Source organism: Sminthopsis crassicaudata, chromosome 2 (assembly GCF_048593235.1).
Source record: "Sminthopsis crassicaudata isolate SCR6 chromosome 2, ASM4859323v1, whole genome shotgun sequence".
NCBI lineage: Eukaryota > Metazoa > Chordata > Mammalia > Dasyuromorphia > Dasyuridae > Sminthopsis > Sminthopsis crassicaudata.
This window is the reverse complement of record NC_133618.1, coordinates 363,900,443-363,914,628: the sequence shown is the minus strand read 5'-3', so window position 1 is coordinate 363,914,628 and position 14,186 is coordinate 363,900,443. Positions and strand designations below refer to the sequence as shown.

Here is a 14,186-nt window from a genome sequence, read left to right as displayed (position 1 = left end):
GTTCAAGTTAAACAAGGCATTACAGAGTAATTGGGAAGACTTGAGATCTCAATTTCTCTTGATTCACCTTGGTTGTGTGTCACTAGGGAAGTTACATAAGCCCTCAGCAACCTAGTCGATTCTTTTCAATTCCAAGTTGTAAAGAAGTGGCTGATCTGCATTGATCAAGAGAAATTCCTCACTGCTTCCTAATAAAATTACAAGTCAGGACCAAAGAAGAAGGGTGAGACACATCCATTCTGGGGAGACATAACAAATAGTCCTTGCATTCAAGGGATTTAACATGTACAGGGAAGGAGCAGGGTTAGCGGGCATACCATCAATAAGTCTAAGGAAAAGCAGGGAGGGGAAGAGCACCAACCAAAGGAATAAGAGTCTCTGAGGCAATCCTGGGAAGAAGACAAAGTATGGTCTGATATCAAGGTAAGAAACCAGGGTGTAGTGAGGCAATCAATCTGCTTCCACATTCCTCTCCTGACATTCCCTTTCCTCTACTCCCACAATCACTACTCTAACCCATCTAGCCTGCAGGGGCATCAGAGCTCCCTAACTGTTTCTCTGCCTCCTAGCCCTAATTCACTCCTATCTCTTTCACCATTGTTATTCTCACTCTCAATGTTCCCCCTTAGCCTCAGGACAGGTGGGCTTTCCTGATCAACCAGGCTGATGGCTTTCATCCCTCACCCCCCCCCATTCTCCTTATTAAGAACCAAAATGACAACAAGACCCTGTGATTTCAATGAAAGAGGGAACAACTTGAGGAAGGAAGCTCCCTCTACTACTGTAGGACAGTCTGTATGCTAGAGGCAGGTCTTGAACCCAGGTCTTCCTATCAGCTCTGAGGTCATCTCTCTACCCACTATACCATATTAACTTTTATTTTCTTTGTACTAAACTGTCCGCATATTGCATTCCTTGAGTAGAATGTCAATATGAGAAAAGGAAAACTGAGGATAAAAAGAGCAGAGCACTTTGCTTTTAATAGCTGTTTAACCAACATGCACTTTGGTGCCTGGTCTGAGGACAGAAGTCAGAGTGGAGAAAATGACTGAATTGTTGACAAACCCATTCAGAAAAGGAGAGTGCCAGGAGGACAACCAAGGCGTGGTCAAGGCCATGTGGGCTAAGGACAGGCTCTGTCAAAAGTATCTTTTGTATTTTAGTTTAGGGGCAGAAAAACCTGGGAAGATTTATATAAAGGGCTACACAACTTGGGGAACAATTATACTACGACACAAAACTGTAAAAAGGAAAAGAACATTAAAAGATTTAAGAACTTTATCTAGACAACTGGTTATTAAACATGTTTTCCATCTTTTTGACAGAAGTCAAGATGGATCCAAGAGACATATGTTTTCATATATAACCAGTGTATGAATTTTTTTTCCTATATGACTATAGGTAATTGTTACAAGGAAACTTTTAATCTTTTTTTTTTTTTGGTAGGATGGAAACAGGAAAATAGAGATGCAAAGGAAAAAAAAAAGAACCACCAATGAAACATTTTAAAATACACAGATAAATAGAAAGAAATTCAGAAGGGAATAATACAAATAAGTAAGGCAGTGTTATTATTACTACATTACATTTAATAAATACTTTAAAAATTAAATCTGCATATAACAGTGTTATGGGCCAGAACTTGAAACAAGGTACTAAGTGGAATTGAGGAATGGAAATTAGTAGGAGCGCAACTATGTGAATACTACAATGATAATGGACCTGACTCAATTTCCAAAGAAACACTTTATACATATAACTTAATACAATTGGCTTTAGGAAATTATTTAAGTTATAGAATAAGGAAAAAAAAGAAAGTGCAGGAGAGAAGGAACTTGATAAACTAGGTGAAAAGAATTAAGAATTAGACAAGAAATGAGTTAAGTACAATTCTGAGTGTGGTGCTTCATAGCAGAAGCCATTAGGACATTCTCCATCCCATGACCCTTCCCCCTCAATTAACCCTTCATGGATGAAGGAAGGAGGAGGGGGGGAGAGGCAATAACACAATCAATACCACCTATGAAGCAGCTTATGATAAGATTACAAAAGGCTAAAAAAGGACAGGATATATCTGATTTAATAAATGCATACCCTGTAATTGAAGAGCTTGACTCTTCAGGTCAACAAAGGAGAAAATAAACTCCTTTTGACTTAGAAAAAATTAAGGATTTGAAAACGGGTTGCATTCTTTATAGGGCTACATCGTCTTATGTTAAGACGTTACTAAAGAATTTGGCTTATGAAATCTTAACCCCTAGTGATTGGAAATCCATAGTAAAGCCATGTTTAGAACCTGGACAAAATTTGTTGTGGCTTTCTGAATATAGTGAATTATGTAGGATACAAGCCCAATGAAATAGGCAAACTGGAGTCAATATACAAGTCACCTTTGACCAACTAACAGGTGAAGGTCAGTACCTAGACAATTCAGCACAGACTAATTACCCCATAGCAGCATATGAGCAAATTGCTACTGCTGCTATAAAAGCAAGGGGTTCCCTCCCAGGAAAAGATGGAGGGGAAGCATTCACAAAAATAGAGCAAAGTCCCAATGAACCTTTTGTAGATTTTGTGGGACATCTGCAAACACTGTCACAAGAACCATTGGAGAAAATGCAGCTACAAGAATAATAATCAGACAACTGGCTAAGGAAAATGCTAATGAGGTTTGCAGAAGAATTATATGGGAACTACACAAAGATGCTTCTTTAGAGGAGATCATAAGACGCTGTGCCACAGTGGGCACAAGTGCTTATTATGCCCAGACTATGATGAACATGGGAAGATGGGGACCCTCTAGGCAAGGGACTTTTAGAAAGGCTCGCCAATGCTTTCAATGTGGAAAAATTGGGCATGGGAAAGCCCAATGTAGGTATAGAGATAGAGTGAGAGGACAAGGTGAGAGAAGACCTAAAACCCTATGTCCAAAATGCAACTGAGATTTTCACTGGGCCTCAGAATATAGATTGATTGATCCAGGGAAATGAGAAGTGGGGCCCAGCTCTAAGATATCAAAAAAAAAAAAAAAAAAAAAAAAAAAGATATCAAACAAAAGAAAGGTGGGGCATGATGGCAGCTGAGGTTACACTTTTAGAAGTTCAGGACTCTGATGTTATCAATCAGCAAAAAAGCAATCAGAGAGCAGAAAGGGATTACAATTGGGAATAATATAAGCTTTTTAACCCAATAGAAGGGCAGTATCCAGTGAGAGCAGCTCTAATGTAATTATCAGATGATGATGAGAGATTTAAAAAGTGGTAAATACAAGGGACTAGATAGGTTAACTGCTTGGGAGAAAGGGTTTGTTTGTATCTCTACAGATGGAGAAAGAATCAGATGGGTGCTAACGAGCACTTGAAAAGAGACAGAAAAAGAGAAAAACCATGAAACAAAGGAGAAGAGCTAAAAAACATCTGACACTGAAAGAGCATGACTGGTAGAGACTGTTAAAGAACTTTAAAACCAGCAGGAATCATTTGGATTCCCTGAAATGAAAAATTGTTGATAAGACTGTTACAGAACTTCAAAACTTGCAGGAATCATTGGATTCCTTACACCTGAGAAGTAATGGACGATAGATTTCTTTTGGACTATTTCTAGGACTTATGGACATGTATATGTTGATTCATGTTATCTGTTACATCACTTCTAGCTTGTGTTATATATTGCTATGTGTTTATGTAATTTATGTAATTATGTGTAATACCTCCTATGATGATGGATTTATGTATACCTGTTTCAAAGTGAGACCCTTGAGAAACCCACTAATCTGGTTTTATTTCCCATTTCCTTTGGTGTTTTCATCTCCCTTCCTGAGAAGTCAGGAAGGGCATGATCACCTCCTTTTGTGTTGTTTTCACCCCTTTTTTGAGCAATCAGAGAAGGTGTGATCACCTCCTTTTTTTTGGGTTCTCAACTCCTTGAGAAGTCAGGGAGGTCATGATCACCTATGTTCTAAAACAAAAGAAAGCGGGAGATATTATGGACCAAAACTTGAAAGAAGGTACTAAATGGAACTGAGGAGACAAATGGCATTGATTTAATCCTACAACAAATAATGGTTTCCTAGTGATATAATGATTGGTTTATACTCAGTGTAAAGCATATAAGCTAGAAGCCTTAGCCAGGATTCATTAGAGAAGCTGGCAGAAGCAGAGAAGAAAAAGGACTGGTGGCAGGAGCTCAAGCTCTCAGAACCAAGGAGAGAGATAGGTCTCTAAGAAAGCTAACCAGGCCCCAGGAAAGGAGACAAGACTTTGAAAGAGATAATAAAGGATTTGGATTTTAACACCTGGCTGTTCTTGTGGTGATCACTCTGAACTGAAACGAAGGCTGTTCCCAGAGACCGAAAGAAATCAACCCAAAGAGAACATTATATAACAGATTCCTATTTTGATGTACAATCCTCTTTTTCTGTTCTTAGTGTATGGATATATTCATATTTTTTGTTATTGGTCAAATTCATAAAAATAAAAAAAATAGAATCAGAGAAAGGGGGAAAAAAAACAAACTCTTTTCTGATGATGGCCCAATGTGTGCTCAATTAAGAAATACATTAGCTGAATATTTTTCCAACTTCCAACAGTCAAGCATTCACATTGAAATAAATCAAAATCTTCATGAAGAATCTATACAGTTTTCTCTCAAAGCTTATTTTAAATGAGAATTTACCTTTCTTGATGTTATTTAAAAGTAACTGCTATAAATCTACCACTATACCTTTCATTTTCCTTGTATTAAACTGATCTGTGCATAAATATAATAATATGTATGCAAGTATTAAATAACATGTATGTTTTAAAATATAATAATAAATGTAATAAACACTTACTCCACCAGGGCATGTGCAAGAGATTCAATGTTTTCTCTATCAAGGTTTGTTGTAGGCTCATCCAATGCAAGAATGCCACAATTCAAACAGAAAGTTTCTGCGAGGGCCAAGCGAATGATAAGAGAAGCAAGCACCTGAGGGAAAATCAATAACAGAGTTGAATGTAAAAAGAATAAAAAGGTCTTGGAACATGAGTCTGGAAAACAGACCACTGTGTTTCACAGGCTCAAGGAAATATCACAATTATCATTCAATCAAAGGCCTTAGGAGGTGATAGAGACTGCAAATAACCATTCAGCTCATATTCTAGATAAACCAAAGTTGAAAGGAACTGTGTTGCATCAAGGAATTACACCGAGAATCTAATCCTAGCAGAGAGGCACAATGATGTTACAGAGAAAGCCAACTTTGGAGTTAGGAACACCTGGATTGAAATTTTGTCTATAATATCTACTAGTTGAATGGTTCTACACAAATTACTTAATTAATCAAAGACCTTTAGCAACAGTGGCCATATACCTCAGTGGAGAAAATTTTCTTATTAGGAATTCCCTACATCAAGGAATTCATAGGTCTATACAGAAAACAAGAAACTCCAAAATAATACCATAAAGAAATTATGGAAGAAAAAATGAGTACATAATTCTGAGCCTCCCAAACATAGGGATAAGCTAAAAATAGCTAATAGCTAGTAGCCAGTAGAAATCCATGAGCAGGTTCTTCTTAAGATCCTATTGACCAGTGATGTCAAACTCAAGCAGAAACTGGCCACTGGATAAGGATCCATGCAATCACATAATTGACTTGGAAAACCATATATTAACATCATCTATCTTATACTGTATTTTTATTTTGTAAAATATTTCCCAATTACATTTTAATCTGATTCAAACTACATAGTAGTATTATAGGTTGCATGCAGCTTTGGAAATTTGACACCTCTGCTCTAGACAATGGGGAGCCACTGGAAAATTTTCACTAAGAACAGTTACATGAATCTACTCTTTAAAGGTAAAGAAGACTTGCCCAAAGTTACCCAGCTGAACCAAGAGCTCTGATGACTTGTCAAGATCTTTTTCCAATATAGCAAGCTGTCACTCAAGCAGTATCTAACCACTACCAGGAGGCCTGATTACATCCTCATATCTGTTTTCCAATTTCATTAAAGGTGGTTACTAAAGAATATCACTGAAATGTATGAGACAAAACTGACAATGTATTAAAAAACTCATATCTTGGAGGGTCACTACAATTTGCCCTCAGAATCAGCAGTCTGCTTTGATAAACACAATCTCTGGGTTGGAAAGGATATCAGTGGTACCTTAGTTCACAGCAGTTTCTGATGATTCCTCCTATTGCTAACTTTCCTAGAGAACTGTTGTGGTTGTCCACTTTTTGTCACTTCCTTGGGATATGGGCTTCATTTGTTTATAGCCATCTTTCTGCCTCATAAGGTTAGGGCAGTATTTTCAACTGCCCTTTAACCAGAGTAGCTTCTTAACCAAGACCCAATACAAACATACAAACAGTGGCTGAACATAGCTGACATAAATAAGCAGTTATTTAAATGGATAAGTCTGATGACTTCATATCCAATCTGAATAGAAGATGAAAAAACAGGTAAAAGTGCTTAAAGCCATCTTTAACTTGTAAAAGTCAGAATAATTTTGCACTTATCTACAAGCAGGAATTAGTTGTTTTAAGTTTCAGCTGCAATTAGAAGTTTTCAAGTTTTTTATTTCCAGAGAAACCTCTATTCTTCAGCTAAAATGGAAATGCAGAAAACTTTTCCTGTTCTCAGAAACTGTTTGAAGAAGTGAATTTTATAAGCCAAACTTGAGAGCTTCTTAGGAAAACAAAAATTCAGTCAATGTAGATGATAATCTCTGGATGTTTAAAATTCTCATTAAAAACGCTTGATACAAGTTACATGATTCAGGAGTCTGCTACAGGGCAGAATATATCTAAATTGTAACATGTGGAAAGATTTTATGACCTAGGGATATATGCATGAATATCTAGAAAGGCAGGCAGACAAATTCTATTGATCATACATACTACAGGCAACTGTATGTCCTTGATTTTCCTAGACGGTTCCAAGTTCAAGAAAGGAAAATGCGGGGCAGCTAGGTGGCACAGTAGATAGGGTACCAGCCCTGAACACTTGGACACTCAACACTTCCTAGCTGTGTGACTTTGGGCAAGTCACTTAACCCCAATTGTCTCAGCAAAAAATAAATAAAAATTTAAAAATTTTTAAAAAGAAAGGAAAATATAGTACATTTTAAACCATTTATCATGTTGTCCCCAGCAAAAGAAAAAGGCTATTTACTTTCTTTAAAAATTAAAAGATTTTATTGTGTCTACTCCAGTCCAGGCAGACACCACATATTTTTAATTCCAATTCTTCCAATAAAGTAAGATCACAGGTGCTACTTTATTTCCCTTTAATCTTTTATATCTCTTTCAGATTCTTTAATATTTGCCACATTTCTCTTAAATGGAGTTACTTAAACTGAATCCAGTGATATTCTCTATGCCAGATCCAATGATAACAATATAGTCTTAACCTCTGGATTTCTGTAAAACTTCTTCTAAATATGCAAACTGTTGCCTGGCTCAGACATCATGAAATTCATGGTAGAAGCAGAAACAATTATACCTTAACTTTATGGATATTTTTTTAGGTCTTGAAGGGATGGTATTTATATTTATCTCACCAAATTCATTATCTGTTTATAGGCAGATACACTCTTAGGTAAATGTGAGTGAAGCCAATGTACTGGAGACATTGTCGGCAAGTCCGAAGGTTCAAACATGCCAACTAGCACTCTTACTTTTTCAAAAAGTACGAATTCAATTTAATACTTCATTTGTTACTAATAGGTTTCTGGTTTGCTAATATGACTAATTATGGTTTCCTAAACTAATAAGAAGCTCTAAAGAAATGAGAGTGGCAACAGGCATTAGATTTGGAGTTAAAAGAATCTGGTGTCAAATCCTAAATTACATCTAGTCCTCTCAGTCTGTTTCCTCACCTGAGAAATGAAGGGCTTGGCTTTCATGGCCTTTAGGGTTCCTTCCACTTCTAACACTTTGAACTCATAATTTAGTTCTTTTTCATGTCTATCTTGTAAACATTTTTGGTTATTGCTACTCATAATAGTTTTCAGCATCTTATGGCAGTTTACTTATGACTTGTTCCATATCCTTGTATGACTGCATTAATATGATAATTTGGTTTTGTTGGTTTGTATATTTTATATTTTTACAGATATTCATTCATTTCCTTTGCTGACAAGATCAGAATCCAAAAAAATCTTGACAGTCTAGAGTACTGGATTAAGATTCAACAAGGAAAAATATAAAGTCTTATACTTGGGTTAAAAAACATCATCTTGGTATGAAGTGGTGGGAAAGTAACAAAAACAATGTGACTTCAGGCTGCACTAATGAAGGCACAAATTTACAGAGAGAAGGTGACAGCTCACATATGGAATGCTTTATTTAGTGTTCTGTTCTGGATACCCTAGTTTAAGAAGGGTATTGATAAGAGTAAACAGGATGCTGAAAGGTGTGCACATCATAAGAAAATAGCAGTTTAAAAACAATGGGGAGGTTTAGCTTGGAGGTTTGAATCAGAGAAATATGAGAATTACCTTCAAGTATCCAATAGGTTGTCATGTAGAAAAGGGATTAAACTTGTTATATGTGGTTTCAGAGAGCACAACCAGCAGCAATGGACTTCAAGAACACCAACAATTAGAGCTATTCCAAAATGAAATGTGCTCTGTTAGGAGTGGAGTGTTCTCCCTAGGTGAAGGCCTTTGAGCAAAAGGCTAGCTTTTGGAGGGGGTGTCATAGGAGGGATTCCTTTAAGATCTTTCAGATATGGCTGGGATTAGGTATCTGCTGAGATTCCTTCAAACTCTAAAATTCTGTGATTCTGGGAATTCTGCAGGCATTTAAATTTTGCAAATTGCTTTATATATATTATCTCCCTCAGTTCTTACTACCCTGAAAGATGCATATTACTATTATCCCCATTTGATGGAAAAGAAAATGAAGACTTAAAACAATTAAGGGTCACACAGACATAATCAGAGAGAAGAAAATCCAGATGTCACCTGCCTTTACCTTCCAGGCTCCAATATGTCTGGGGGGAAATCACAATTTATATTCCTCATTTTTGTTTGGAACAGATTGCAAGCCCCATTGTTTCTTTTAATTTATTTTTATATGGAACGGCTAAGACAATCCTATGTATTTACCTTTTGCCCAGCACTGCATCGTCCTCGCATGTCCAAGGCTGTGTCTCCTTTTATCATCACTACTCTATAATTGTAATTCCTCCTTTTATCTGAAGCTGATATGTTTTCATCTGTATCAGACCGAATTTCTATATATTCAATATCTGACATAGTTTAAAAAAAAAAAAGTACGAGAGAAAAAACAGAATTTTTTTGTTGTTGAAGAGAACATTGAGCAATATGAGAATTATCCAAAATAATAATAGCAGCTCCCTACTGCCTCTAGGATCAAACCCATTAGCCTCTGTTTAGTTTTTGAGACAATTCACACCCTGAACCCAGCCTACCTTTCTGGCTTCACTGAACATTATTCTTCTCTGGCCATGTGATACCTTGTAACACGTCTCTTGCCTCAATGCCTTTGCACTGTCTGCCCCCATCCCTTCCCTCCACTGAAGAGAACCCCTCTCTTCCTTCAAGACAGTGCTCAAATAAAGTCAGATACCTTCTACATGAAGCCTTTCTGCCCTCCCCAAATATTTGCATTTATTTTCTTTATATTTATTATATATATATATTCTATATATATTTAAAGATGTACTTGTCTCCCCCAATGAATGTAAGCATTGTGTGAAAAAATTGCTTCATATCCTCAAAGCCTAGAGTCATGCCTGGCACAGAGTAGGCACCAATTGGTGGACTGTAAAAATTCCCAAGTGATTTTAGAGAAGTTAAATAAGATGACTTAATTAGTTTTAAATAGCAAAATTAAAGTGGCACTGTGTCAGTTTCAAAATAAAACATTTTTATATTTCTCTTAAAATCTGAAACTGAATCTTTTTAAAACTGACTGCCAAAGTCAGGAAGTAGTAATCACGTGATGCCAAAAATAAGGTTAGGGAATGGGGCAACCTTTCTGCTCTATCAATTTCCTCACAATGGTTTTCTTCTTATCTGAGTTAAACTTATCCATATCTACATTCTTCGAAAGAACGCAAACCCAAGCCCTTTTTTCCTATTACAGCTCAGGGTAACTGTTATATGCACCGTAGTCAAATTATGTAAAGTCTGACTGAGTTGTGAACAGAAAATTTTGCCTTATCTTCTTAGTATAGGATCATACCAAGATAAGAAGTCTTATGAATTCTCAGAAAGTAAGTTAGTGGGAAAGTAGGAAGTAACAATGGAACAGGAGTAAGAAGAAAGAGGTAACAGAAGAGGAATAACAATAAAGGAATGGGGCCAGCCCCAAATCCTGGAAAATAAAGAGCCTCAAAAAATGGCTCATTTAAGATGAATGGCATGTAATATAAATATAAGAGTTCAAATTAGCTTTAGTGTTAGTAATGCTAGGAATGCAGGGAAGGTAACAGAAAGTTTAGATGAGACTCAGGGAATGGTTAGAGCAGAGCTATAAAGGGTGGAATAAGATTCCTGATAAAGAGTATCAATCAAATAAATATGAATTACCTTGGCCTCGGTAGGTACTTCGCCAGAGATCACGAATAATTTTATTGATTTCTTCCATTTTCATGCTATGAAACTTCATTATTGCACTGAGAAAAGAAAATAATTAGCCAGCAAAAAAAATAATATTATCAACCTTTAATTATAAAACAACTACATCAACTTTATTCTACTTGGTACAAGTCTCTACTTATTTCCCCTTTACTAAATCTTAAATTGGTCAGTTTTGTTCCAGGGACTACTGAGTCAATTAAGAAATAAATTTTTTTAAATCCCTTCGTTGGTATATATCATAAACATTTTAGGAAGTGTATTTATTCCTTTTAAGAAGTTTTTGCAGAGATAGTTAGATGATGCTGTGGATAGAGCACCAGCCCTGAAGTCAGGAAGACCTGAGTTCAAATTTGGTTTCAGACACTTTAACTAGCTGTGTGAGCCTAGCCAAACCACTTAATCCCAAGTGCCTCATAAAAAAATTAAAAAAAAAAAAAAAAAAAAAAAGAAGAAAGAAAATTTTGCCTAAGTTACAATAAGTTACTGGAGGTAAAGAGAAAAGTTTCTTATCATGGGTGTAAAGTACAATAATAGCTAGTTGAACAGTCTTTCTAAGGTTGAAATCAGATCAGGAGGAGAACCAAGATATAGATAACTAATTTGCAAAACAAGTCCCTATTTTCATACTGATAAAGAGAAAAACCATACCAGAGCTCATATTTAAAATAAGAGTCACAGAATAACATTTCTTATTACTTTTCCAAATGAAAGTCAAGATTGCTGGGGGCTCCTGAAGATTGCAGGGGCTTCCTTACTGTCACCAATAGATGAAGGATCTCTAATTTTCAAATCAGAACAGAAATACAACCTCCACTTAACAAAAAGCAGATCATCTGCCTATTCTGCTTACTCCTCTGACTAAGCAAAAGAAATAATTTTTAATAAGACTTAAGTGGTATGATATTATCAGAATTTCAGACATTGATAGAAGCATTAAGGAAACATTTTGTTAAAGGCAGAAGAACCTGACTGACATGCAATGGCACTGGCCAGTCCTCTGGGGATTGTTCTGAAGTCCTCAGCTCTGCTGTCTTCTCATCTTTACTTAGACCAAGCCTACACAGCTTTAGGCGCCCCCCCCCCCTTCCCCCCCAGCCAACTTTCTGGTCTGAGTGTGCTAAATTTTTTCTCATTTGGACAATTTAGTCTGGTTGAGAAGCTGTGATGCAGAAGAGATGATACTGTTTAGAAGATTAAGATGTTTTAGTTGCCAAAATATAAAACCTCAAACATCTATACAATCTTAATCCCCAAACCCCACATGCTATTCAGCTGTGATAAATCTCCCCCATTTGTGTTAAAGCACTTTTTCTCGATTTTATTGGGTAACTGATAGCTTTTCAACTCAAAAGAAAGGAAAAGATAACTACAAAATTGAAAGTGATGTGACTGTAATGAAACCTTGCAACTATATGTCATTATTCAACAAAAGATCCTCCATTTTCTTTGGGAAACTTAGGAATCTCAAAAATATCTGCCCAAAGGCAGACATTATTACTCTCAGGGTAAAATGCATACCAAAGGTGTGAAATGGACCTTACTTCCATAGCAGGTTTCTTATCTGATTGCACAAAAATGAAACTTAACTTTATGCTACTTACTTCAGCAAAATCATTTCATGATCTTCTGATTCACCAAGTAAAAGAAACAAGAAATGACTCAACATAAAATATATTTTAAATATTATCAGATGAAAGGATTATAATGCAAATTATAAAAAGATCTGGAAAAAAACAGTAAATGACTAAAATCCATACTCAGCTTTGTTGATGAGGACGCCATCTGTTGTCTTATAATTGTCCACATTTTCTTTACTTTTTATACCTATTTGTATGATCTTAGCATCCATACATTACATTCCAACTCCCAAATTTCTAAGAAAAGTTTTCTTTTTGGGACAATCATGAAAAGGGATTTCCTATATCTTTTATACTTGTGAATCTAATATTTTAAAATGCAAATTTCTTCATTCAAATTTTTAAAAAATCTATTTTAACCAACATTGAAACCCCCATTCCTTCTATGTATATAAAAGGCAAAAAACTTTAATAACATGAGAATAGAGGTGGAAAAAGAAGGGAGACGCACTTTCTGATTTTTATACTTGAAGCTGCTTTGAGATAAGAGATTATTAAATAATCAGAAGGATCCCAAAAAGAATCTCAGAAATCTACTGAACCTGGTATGACTTAAACACTTGAAAAAATGTTTCAAAATCTTAAAACAATTCAGAATGATACTGTAATAGGAAAAGTATTGAGTGAGTATAAGACTGTATTTGAAGATGAGAGGAAAACAGGTGAGAGCTTTTACATAATCTAATAGGTGAGAGAAGATGCACCCACAGGCACCGATAATATTAGGCAAAGTGCAAGAAGGAAATATAGAATGCTCTGACTGTTCAGAAGAGGGAAGGATGGATAGGGAATATTCCTAACTAATGTGCTAAGGCTGATTATTAGGTTATCATTATAAACTGGGGAGAGAGTAACAATAACAGCAATAATTGCTGTTACTTGAAGTCACAAAGTGCTTTATATAATCTTACTTGACTACCAACAATTCAATAAAGATGATAATGCCAATATTATCACCCCCCATTCTGTAGATGAGGAAACTCCTGGTGAAATGATTTAATGTACTGCTAGACCTGTGAAGTCAAAGCCAGGATTCAAAGTTGCATCCTCTGAGCCCCGGTGAGCTGTTTTATTTTATATAATGATTAACTGTGAGAGACTTAGCTATTCTCAGCAATATACAAAGATCCAAAAGATTCTGATGAAAAAATGTGATCCACCTCCAAGGAAAGAAATATCTAAATGAAAACTGAACCATAATTTAAAACTTTATTATTCTTGTCATTTTTGATCTGGGTTTTCTGTTGCAACATGGCTAATGTGAAAATGTTTTACATGACTACCTATGTATAATATCAAACTGCTTACTTTTTTAAGGTGAGGAGGAGGGAGAATGAAATTTTTAAACTTAATTTAAAAAACAAATGTTAAACATCTTCTGTTTACATGTAGTTGAAAAATAAAAAGACAACATAAAAAAGTGTATTCTTTTTTATACCACATCACACTCCCTCATTTAAGATTGGTGGGCATAGTTATAGGGAATGGTAAGATGATGGGAATCATCTCAAGTATCTCTCTGCAGAGACCAATGCCTTTTCACATTTTCGTAATACAGTATTTCCATAACTGTTTAAATGTGTGTTAAAGTCAAAGTACCATGCCAGTACTGTAAATCGTCTTCCTTTTCCCATTCTTTGGCAACTTATGCTTATTTGAAACAAGTAGTTCAGTGACTTCTGGCTATGCTAGTTCCCTGAAACCTTTATATATTTCATTAACAATTTTAAAAAAGGGCTACAACAATCAATAAACTTTAAGAGTCATATATGAAAAAAATGTGGAAAAAAATAATTTCTTAAAGCTATATTATAAAGCAACAGTCACCAAAACCATTTGGTATTGGCTAAGAAATAGACTAGTTGATCAGTGGCATAGGTTAGGTTCACAGGACAAGATAGTGAATAAAAATAGCAATCTAATCTTTGACAAACCCAAAGATCC

At 35.6% G+C, this 14,186-nt stretch overlaps 1 protein-coding gene across 2 annotated transcripts in view; it reads right to left on the bottom strand.

The window, feature by feature from the left end:
- Positions 1–14,186, bottom strand: part of RAD50 (RAD50 double strand break repair protein) — an 81,949-nt gene that overhangs the window by 2,466 nt on the left and 65,297 nt on the right. For both annotated transcript variants that reach the window (XM_074290985.1, XM_074290986.1), the window contains 3 exons: positions 10,555–10,640; positions 9,106–9,248; positions 4,835–4,968 (listed from right to left, as the gene is read on the bottom strand). In XM_074290985.1, the coding sequence (XP_074147086.1) occupies positions 4,835–4,968; positions 9,106–9,248; positions 10,555–10,640 (363 nt within the window). The remainder of the gene's footprint in view (positions 1–4,834; positions 4,969–9,105; positions 9,249–10,554; positions 10,641–14,186) is intronic.